At 37.5% G+C, this 10,755-nt stretch overlaps 1 protein-coding gene and 1 long non-coding RNA gene across 3 annotated transcripts; one reads left to right on the forward strand and one right to left on the reverse strand.

The window, feature by feature from the left end:
• The first annotated feature begins 977 nt into the window (after nt 1-977).
• Nucleotides 978-9,461, forward strand: LOC101735963 (probable ATP-dependent RNA helicase DDX56). 2 transcript variants are annotated; one of them, XM_038012537.2, is made up of 10 exons: nt 978-1,281; nt 1,700-1,924; nt 3,741-4,003; nt 4,790-5,050; nt 5,881-6,076; nt 6,414-6,563; nt 7,121-7,218; nt 7,918-8,059; nt 8,527-8,754; nt 9,332-9,461. In XM_038012537.2, the coding sequence occupies exons 1-10, from the start codon at nt 1,222-1,224 to the stop codon at nt 9,398-9,400; spliced, it is 1,692 nt and encodes a 563-aa protein (XP_037868465.1). In that variant the 5' UTR covers nt 978-1,221; the 3' UTR covers nt 9,401-9,461. The 2 variants fall into 2 exon arrangements, with proteins under 2 accessions (XP_037868465.1, XP_062525603.1); XM_062669619.1 differs by having other exon boundaries at nt 8,527-9,461.
• LOC105841521 (uncharacterized) lies at nt 5,825-10,487 on the reverse strand. The gene is made up of 3 exons (XR_005244965.2): nt 10,257-10,487; nt 7,218-7,356; nt 5,825-6,062 (listed from the first exon to the last, which is right to left on the reverse strand). It is a non-coding gene; the product is annotated as an uncharacterized LOC105841521 (long non-coding RNA).
• Nucleotides 10,488-10,755: the final 268 nt, after the last annotated feature.

Raw genomic sequence — 10,755 nt, forward strand, 5'->3', positions numbered from 1 at the left:
GACCGTGCCGCGTTTATTCTCGGTAGACTCTACCCCATGATTTGTAAGCGGAGTAAAATGTCCCTTCGGAACAAGGTGACACTTTACAAAACTTGCATAAGGCCCGTCATGACTTACGCGAGTGTGGTGTTCGCTCACGCGGCCCGCACGCACATAGACACCCTTCAATCTCTACAATCCCGCTTTTGCAGGTTAGCCGTCGGAGCTCCGTGGTTCGTGAGGAACGTTGACCTACACGACGACCTGGGCCTCGAATCTATACAGAAATACATGAAGTCAGCGTCGGAACGGTACTTCGATAAGGCTATGCGTCATGATAATCGCCTTATCGTAGCCGCCGCTGACTACTCCCCGAATCCTGATCATGCAGGAGCCAGTCACCGTCGACGCCCTAGACACGTCCTTACGGATCCATCAGATCCAATAACCTTCGCACTAGACGCCTTCAGCTCTAGGAGCAGGCTTAGGGACCTCGGTAACCGTACTCGTCGAACTCGACAAAGAGTTCGCCGTGCAACCTAACCCATGAATCAGCTCGCTGAGTTTCTCGCCGGATCTTCTCAGCGGGTCGCGATTCCGATCCGGTAGTAGATTCATTCGCGAAGCAGCTGCTCTTGAGCTGTTAGGTCTCCTTCGGAGGCGCTCGGGTAGCTGTTAGCAAATCCCACCCCTCCTGGCTGAGCCTTTGCTCGCCCACCTGTCCTGGTGAAACTGGAAAGGCCTCCGGGCCACCAGTAATCCTTCAATCATAAAAAAAAAAAAAAAAAAAAAAAAAATGAGATTATATTTCATCCCATAACATCTCATCTGACTACATTTAATTTTATCCCAGTTGATTAATGTCTCAAATTAAACATCTTCATTTAATTTCACTCCATATTATCATTTTTCATAAAATTAAGAATATAATTTAAAATAAGACTGACTTAAAGATTTTAGTTACCAGGTCATAAAATCCCTAAAAAAATGCATAGATTATACTTACACAATATCCTACAATGTCCTACAATACATTATACATTTGTCTTTGTCAATTGTCATACATGTGCTATTTTTTGATACATTGACATGTTAATTCTCATATTTATGATGTAAATAATATTAAAAAGTTGGTATTTCGTGTTGTAGAAACGTATGAAATAAAAGGTTATTTTTATAAAGTTTACTTTTAAATGGTTTGCATATAAAAAATACTTATAATCTTAAAAATTAAACTAAAAAATGACTGACGAAAAAAAGGTTATGTTTCATGAAATGGAATTGGATGATAGAATACTAAAGGTATGTTTCGATTATGAAGTTGTGAGCACTTTTTTATAATATTAAATACAACCAGAAAATTTTGCTACCTACTTTGTACTATTTAATTTACTTCCATGGTGCTTTCTGAATACAACATGGCTTTCTTCAATTGAAGTTTGAGAAAAGTTTTCAGTGATAGGCAGCGACTCTTTCCACTGGCACGAATGACTACCATGAGAAAGGGTCATCACTCGCCATCATGTTTTAGTTATTTATATTAAATATTATATTTACATTGTCCTGTTTATGAATCTACATACTTACTGTTACGTACAACAAATTATCAAAAATGTATAAATAAAATTTAAGCTACGAGAATACTCTCATCCAACAACACTTGCCCATGGCTCTTGACAATCAATAAAAAAAATCAATTAAAACAGCTCTAATTTAACAGGCCATATCACAGTTGGGATGGCCCGAACCTACACTCATACAAGAAACTGCCATTCCATTGTTATTGGAAGGGAAGGACGTCCTTATGAGAGCACGCACAGGGTCCGGTAAGACAGCTGCCTTTGCTGTACCAGTTATACAGAAGATATTAAACTTGAAGAACACAAGCAAACATCAGAGCATCAGGGCTTTGATATTGTCACCAAGTAAAGAGCTGTGTGGGCAGGTATATAAGTGGAATGAACTAAATTTTACTGTGTGAAGTGCTTAGTTTTTACTGTACCAAATTGATCTTGTGAGTGCAGCTGTTAACCTCAAGATACCAGGTTGAAGTTTTAATCACAATTGAACCTAGACATGTCATTTGAACATTGTTAAAATATATATTGAGTAGAATATGCTATATTTTAATAGAATGTACTGCATATACAATTTAATATAGTGCTAAAATTTTTTACATATAAATATATTTTAAGTTCATAAATCATCATCATCATATTCGGTTACTCTTGGCAGAGCAGTCGTGGTCATGTGGAATTTTTGTTTATTGCCTTGACAGATGTTTCCCAAAGTTTGTAAACTGAGGCTTGGCGCACACACTCGTTAAGTGGGATTTCAAGGTCTTTCACCTGATCAGTCCAACGCATGGGGATTCATTCAAGTTTATAAACAGAAAATAATAAATAAGTTCAACTGTCACTTATGGTTAGGCAGACAAGTACCTACCAGTCTCAATTTTAGAGGTCCACTAGGTACAAGTTTCTCTTAGTGGTTTTATAATAGCCGGCAAACTTCTTGAGCATTTCTTGACGTAGTGGGGCTAAGTTTGCGCATGGTACACTCACGTGCAAAAACATTATTTACTCTGTGTCATAATGCAATTAAATTATTAAAATCAACATATGTATTTATTTATATATTTATTAGAACATCAACAAAAAATATTAATAATTGTAATAATTTAATCTTGGGGTAAAATAGATATTCCTTCTATTAAGTCAAAACTAGAGCTATTGCCAGGTCTTGGTTCAGTTGAAGCGAAGCTGGTATTAAAATTTGTAATTTTTTTTTCGTTATCATAATCTTGACCATCATCATCATCACTGTTTTCATCACCCGAGTCGCTATCATCGTGATGAGTCGACATAGGGCTCATCAATGTAGTTTACACCTCGGTCGGTTCGGTCTTCCTTTTTGTCTATAAAATTATTTTTTGAAGATATTCGATTCGTAGTAATCGAATGTTACTTTTTTCAATTATCAGCTTTCGATTATTTTCTGTTTTTTTTTGCATCTGAAGCCTAGCTCTTTCATAATTCGTCGCAAACTTCATTCCGAGCCATTAAAATTTATATCTTCTTTAAATTCTTCGAAGCCTTCCTGCGGTACGGAGTTTCGCTGCTTGTTATGTAGTTATTATGATTACATCTTTTTATTACAGATTGAACGAACCTATCCATTCCGGTAACTTTCTTCTTCCCTAATCTTTTCTTACCCGGAGTCCGAAACACGGCGAGCAAGCCAGAGCCTTTAGCTTCGTTAATAATGCACCTAAAAGTACTCACTGATGTTTTTGTTGCTTCCGAAGTCTGTTTTACTTTTTCCATATCATTCTTCCCCTGTTTTATAATGAAGCAATATACGTCGTACACAATTTTTCTACCCTTTCTTTTGAATACTACACCAGTTTGTCGCGGCATAGTGTATTTTTTATAAAAAATCAACAAACACTCAACAAATAGCAATAGCAACAAAGTCAACAAGCAATTATAACAAATAACTTAATGATTAATAACGATAGACTTTTCACTGTACGCAAGCGTACTTTTGGGAGCAAGCGGAAGGAGGGCGCGGTGCGGGACGCAAGGTTCGACTGATCTACCAATAACGCGCTCGATACGATTTCCCCTGCCGTCGCGCCTCACCCTCACCACCAAAGTGATCTAAAATTCGGTTCTGCGCAGTCAAGGTCATTTGCTCAAGAAGTTTGCCGGTTACTATACCTATATTGTCTTTAGTAAATAATTATGATTTAATTTTAGATAACATCGGTAATAGGAGATTTAACTATAAAATGTGCACGTGAAGTACGATGTATCGATATCTCTGCAAATGGAGACACTCAAACACAGAAAGCTATACTCTCTGATAAGCCCGACATAGTTGTAGCGACTCCTTCAAGGGCTCTAGTACATTTAAAAGCAAACAACATGAGGCTCAAGGAAGATTTGTCTATGCTGGTTGTCGATGAGGCTGATCTGATCTTCTCTTTTGGTTATGAGGATGAAATCAAGGAATTATTGAGGTACATATGATAGTCTCTTATTTATTGATTTGAATTAAAAAATAACCTTTTAACAAGAGCTTAAAGTCATGGACCGATGGACTTGGTGGTGCAGTTGTTAGTGCCCTTGATTGCAGGTTAGAGGGTCGTGGGTTTAATTCCCAGATCAAGTAAACATGTGATGAACAGGTTTGTATAAGAAATCACAGGGAATCCTAGTTTGGGGTCAGATGGCTGTATGCAACTTGGTTGTTATGTTATTACTATACTGGTATTCAACTCCTGTATGCAGGATCAAGGAAAATATTTAAGAATTACATATTTAAGAAGTGTTCAAGAATGCTTGAAGGAAGGACCCAGCTGCTATACTTATACAATTGAGATTTTGACTTCCTGTCACAAAGTGGGTGATGGCACTTTCACAGGAAGGAGGAATGATGATTGTAATATGTACGGAATCCAGTAACCACTTAACAGCATGTGGTGTACTAACCTATAGGCCTTTCTATGTACATTTAAAAAAATGATAAAATATGAGTTTTCATATTTACCTGTTTGAAGTTTGACAAATATGGTTATTGCTAAATATCAGCTATTCATTATGAGGAGATTAAGAAGTATAGTCACTAATTCTAAAAAATGTAGCCTTCTGCAAACTAGTCTATATAAAATCAGTTTTGTCTTATCCCTATCTCAGTTAGAAATTAAAGTAAAAGAATTAGGGGATGTAGTGTAGGGTGATCCTAATTAAGTGTCTGCAAGAAGTAGAATAACAGAAGATACAATTTAGATTAATTTTTTTTCCAGTCACCTTCCAAAAATCTATCAAGCAGTTCTTGCTTCAGCCACTCTGTCAGATGATGTGCTCAGTCTCAAGAAGATAGTACTCCGGAACCCTGTCACCCTAAAATTAGAGGAACCTGAACTGGCTCCATCGTCACAATTGCAGCATTACCATTTATTTGCAGAGGAAGATGATAAGGCGGCCATATTATATGCACTGTTGAAATTGAATTTAGTAAGAGGGAAAAGTATTATTTTCGTCAGAACAGTTGATAGATGTTACAAGTAAGTAATAATTAATTATCTAATCTCCTATCTTAATGCTGCCACTAACTTTGCAAGATGAGGTAGAATGATTATGAAGTGTTCCAAGCCGATTTCGGCAACAGAGACTTTCTTCCATTTATGGGTAAGTTAATAATGCTTATAAACTATTCTGTAGTTCACAAATCTAAAATGAACAATTAGTCTCAATAAATTATCACAGGTCCAGTTTTTTTTTTTTTTTTTTTGTTAGTATCTTAGTAACTTTTGACAATCAAGATTGTGCCTATTTAAGCTTGATGGTAGTCTAGTTTTGAATTTTCTATTATCATCTAATTTATTGGCACACATAATGGCTTTGAGTCCTACAAACCGATGTGTATTGTATGTTATAACATTTATATATCATATCCCACTTAAGATTATTTTGAATAAAAAGTTTGTGTTGAATGTATAGACAAATTCATTTACAGTTTTTAAAGTTAAGATTCGATTCTAATAATTTTCTTCTCAGAATTTATTTTTGAACTGGCCCTGTTTTTATTGCCCTTGTAAGCAGAGGAGCATATGGGCCACCTGATAGTGAGTGGCTACCGGTCTTCATGGACGTAACCAATGTCAGGGGCACAGTTAGCCATGGCCTATGTACTGCACCATGCCATTGTTTGAATTTCAAAAAGATAGATTGAGATACAGAAAATGTTTCTGGGACAGGAATGATAGATAATCCCATCAATATGTGATTGTCATTTCTTCAAAAGGATTTCACTAGTGCTACTTAAAACAAATAAAATGTTTCTGTTATGTATTCATCTGTGATCTAATTTTTTCATTTATATTTATGATTTCAGATTGAAACTATACTTAGAACAGTTCAAGATCGGATCGTGCGTGCTCAACTCTGAGCTGCCAGCAGCAGTGCGCTGTTTGTCAGTCGATCAGTTCAACCGCGGCCGGTATCAGATTATCGTCGCGTCGGACGAGAAGGCACTGGAGAAGCCTGATGGTGGAATATTGCCGATTGAGGAACGAACTAAAAAGAAAAAGGTATGTATATGGACAAATGCATTATTTAACTTATGTAGCTTGTTAATGGCCTTTTTAGTAGCTTAACAGAGATGAGTTTACGAAATCCTATTGAAACAGCAAAGGAATGAAACTGTAATGCTCGATAATGATAAAATGGCTTATATGTTTACCAGCTTAAGTGAACAGAACTGTTGGCTTAGTCTGTGTTAAATGGCTAGTGGAGCCTTCATGAATGCTACTAGATATGAGACAAAGTTTCAGTTGATTACGATCTCGGAGCCAGATATCAGTATGAAATTCATCTGTTAATTCAATAAATAAATAAAATAAAAATAAAACAATAATATAATTTCAGCAATCTTCAAAACGAAAGAAAGACAAGGAGTCTGGTGTGTCCCGCGGTATTGACTTCCAACACGTATCGAACGTTATCAACTTTGACTTCCCTCTCGATGTCAACTCGTATGTACATAGAGCCGGACGGACTGCCCGAGGAAATAATCAGGTACAATATAATAGGGATAGCAGCTAATATAAAATAACTACGAATGTAAATTTGTTAAAACCGTGGGCTCTGTTTAATGATCTGGTAATCTATCAGGTGTTCAGTGGCGACCTTATTCTGTAAACATCACAACATGAACAATGCTACACATGACTCGAAATCACAATTACACTGTCTATCGTATGTTACACACTCTTCTCTTGCATATCCTCTCCCACACAGCCCATCCCAAGTCTTTAGGAAGGAGCTTCAGGTCACCATTGTCTTGGTATTATAATTTGCGTAATTACTGGTGGTAGGACCTCTTGTGTGTCCGCGCGGGTAGGTACCACCACCCTGCCTATTTCTGCCGTGAAGCAGTAATGCGTTTCGGTTTGAAGGGTGGGGCAGCCGTTGTAACTGTATTGAGACCTTAGAATTCATATCTCAAGGTGGGTGGCGCATTTACGCTGTAGATGTCTATGGGCTCCAGTAACCACTTAACATCAGGTGGGCTGTGAGCTCGTCCAACCATCTAAGCAATAAAAAAAATAATTATAATTGCTTCTACGAATTAGGGTTCCGTGCTGTCATTCGTGTCAATACGCGAGAAACCTTTGATGGATGCAGTCGAGCAACATCTCTCTAATGGATTCAAAGGACAAAAAGTTTTACAGTAAGTTATGGTCCAATTTAATTTCCACTGTAGCATTGTAACTGTAACTGTAGAAACGACTTATTGTTTACTAGACGTCGATCCTCTACTAGGGAAGCAGCAAGACCGCTGACGTCTCTTGCTGTAATGGTATTTTATCTGAAATTAGGTGTAATAATTTATTAATATTAATATTTTTTAGACTAAAGTAAAGTGTGTCGTGTCTAAAGTAGGTGTTATTCCCATTAATAATTACTCAAATTACTCAGTAAATCTTATAAGTGTTTTGTAACTTTAGTCAATAGTGATGAACTGCACATTGGATTGTAATTTATGTTTGGATTTAAATTTTTCTTAACATAATACACGTTTTTTCAATGAAAAATTCAAATCCGGACTTTACTACTCCTGCTAAACGGTGACAATAACAGTAGACAATAACAGGATCTGGTTGAGGTCCAGACTTTTAAATAACCATTCTCATCTCTCTCTCTCTTTCTCTCTCTCTCTGACGTCTATGTACGAGCGCTATGACATGTCCTTCTTCAAACGAGGCTTGTGGAGAGTATTAAGCGGTAGGCAGCGGCTTGGCTCTGCCCCTGGCATTGCTGAAGTCAATGGGCGACGGTAACCACTCACCATCAGGTGGGCCGTATGCTCGTATGCCTACAAGGGCAATAAAAAAAAAAAAAAAACTTTATATCGCTCTAATTTTAACAGAAAGTATGAATTTGCACTAGAAGAAGTGGAAGGGTTCAGATACCGCTCCAGAGACGCGTGGCGCGCCGTCACCAGGATAGCAGTCAGAGAAGCTAGACTCAAAGAGATCAAACAGGAGCTCCTCAACTGTAAAAAGTTACAAGTAAGCTCTTAATTGGCCAAAAGGGGGTTTGTAGGAGGATTATTTCCTAATATTTTCATTTATTAGTAAATCACCCTCAAGGGTCTCATATAGGATTCGAAAAGGCTTGTTCAATCTGTATGTAAATAGCTTGCATATGATATTTGTGAGTACATCAATCATATGGTGGTATAGATAAAAGTTTAGAGAGTAAATAGTCACATGGCTAAGTTAAGAGCCATCTTCAATTAAAAATAAATAAGAGCGTATTAGTTAGTATAACTAGGCAGAGTTAGTTAGTTTAGTTACACACTGGTTTTGTTAATATATCTTGTTTCAATATACATAGTCAGCCAAACTCAAAATGATGACACATATAAAAACATAAAACATTGATGAATGACTAATCTTCTCCCTGATACTATTCACAGAATAATAATACAAAAACATATTGATACTTTGCATTTAATACAACAAATAAAATACAGGGCTACTTCGAGGAGAACCCATCAGATCTGGCAGCGTTAAGAAGGGACAAGGCACTGCACACTGTGAAGGTGCAGCAACATTTGGCACATGTACCAGAATACCTGCTTCCGGCTGCCCTGCGCAATGAAGATATTGTGGAAGACCAGGAAACAGTCACCGAGAAACCTCAAGTTAAGAAACGAAAGCAGAATGCGAACTTTGGAAGTGCTAAAAGACATAAATATCAGGTCAGTACATATCTCTGTACTCATGCAACAGTGGTGCTCATAAGTGTTTTGTGTTTTTTGATAGAACTTGTTGAAATTTTAACCATTGTCGTTTTTTTTATTGCTTAATTGAGTAGACGAGCTCACAGCCCACGTGGTGTTAAGTGGTTACTGGGGCCCATAGACATCTATAACGTAAATAGGCCACCCATCTTGAGATCGTTACAACGGCTGCCCCACCCTTCAAATTGAAACACATTACTCCCGTGCGGACTCACAAAACGTCCTATCACCAGTGCTGTCATACTTGTAAAATTTATTATTACTGTCATCATAAATAAACTTGCTTAATCAGCTAACAAATTTATTAATTACAGATGATTTGCTGGTTTTTAGACTGCACCTAAAAGTCAATGGTAGACTATTTCAGACAGATGAGTTTGAAAATAATGCAAATAAAAAATATATGTCTTTTCATATGTTTTCGATTTAATCTTTTACTTTTTTCATTAGATTTAACTATTGTCAGTAAATGTCATAAAAATAGGTAAAATCAGGAATTGCTTCACTATATAAAATAGCTGCTCTTTTCTTCCAGGCTCGGCAGAATGATCCACTAAAAAGTTTTGATGTTAAAAAGAAGAAGCAAACAGCAGGAGAGACTTGATATCTACTAATTAACAAATAATGTACAGTAATTTTTGTAAAATAAATGTTTACTTTGTTTACATTCTAACTTTTTTTCCTACCTATGCTGATAGCCTTGAGAGGCTATTTCAGCTTCACCCTAACGTGTAGGTGAGCTCTCGGGGCTCAAACTGGAGTGCTGCTAACACTGGCCCTAGCAAGAGCAGTGCTTCGCACCGGATCGAAAACGCGACCCACTGAGAAAATCCGGCGAGAAACTCAGTGAGCTGCGTCTATGGTCTAGTTTACTCGCCGAACCTTTCGTCGCAAGCGACGGGTTTGACGATAACGGTGACCGGTGCTTTTGAGGTACCTAAAAACACCATTAATGGATCGGGAGAATCCGTAATGACATGTTTTGGGCGATTTCGACTGTTTACCATTCGGTCCACAGGATTGGGTATGTAATTTCCTGCGGCCACGACAAGAGGGTTTTTATATCGTGCCGCCTTCTCAAAGTGGTGCAATGATGACGTGTAGGTAAGCTCACAGGGCTCAAAGCACCGAAGTTGGTAACACTGGCCCTAGCAAGAGCAGTGATTCGCAGAATCTACCACCGAATCGGAAACGCGATCCACTGAGAAGATCCGGCGAGAAACTCGTGGGCTGTGTCTGTGGGATAGTTTATTCGCCGAACCCTTCGTCGCAAGCGACGGGTTCGACGAGAACGATGACCATGGAGTTAATAAGTACCTACAACTGGAGTGCTGTCTAATGCCGAGAAATCGGTCTCGAAAGAGAATACTTTTTGGTCGCGGTGTCCTTGTCTAATGTGGTGACCATATAAAATTTATTTATAGGACAAAATTATACACATACATCAGTTTTGAATTTACCTTAATTAAATCTGTGTAGTCCTATGTAAATACAAAACACGTGCTTGCAACAGTTTATTTATGTAAATTCAGTTCTAAACATTGCTTCGTCGTCATGGTGACTTTTTTTCGACGGTTTTTTTTTGGAAATTGCTGCAATGTCGAAAATCTAGCACTGAGTTTTGTTACAAACATCATTACCTCAGTTCTATTACTTAAACTTCCTCAAACTTATGTTTAACGTCCGAATACTCAACCGCGACTTAAATATTATGTTGAACTTAATTACGCAATTCCTACTTTAATGTACTGGCTAAGTGGGCCGGGCAAATTAATATTTGACACACTGAGTGAGACACTGCAACACACATGGTCTGCGCGTATCGGGTGCTCTTTTACTACATTCACATCTTCAATTGATTTAAAATTGCTTGTATTTTTACTTCTGTGCTATTTTCATGACACGTGTATATTAAGTCTACTAATTACATTTTAAGAAATAAAACACAATGGGTAATAA

The sequence above is a fragment of the Bombyx mori genome, chromosome 8 (genome assembly GCF_030269925.1).
Source record: "Bombyx mori chromosome 8, ASM3026992v2".
NCBI lineage: Eukaryota > Metazoa > Arthropoda > Insecta > Lepidoptera > Bombycidae > Bombyx > Bombyx mori.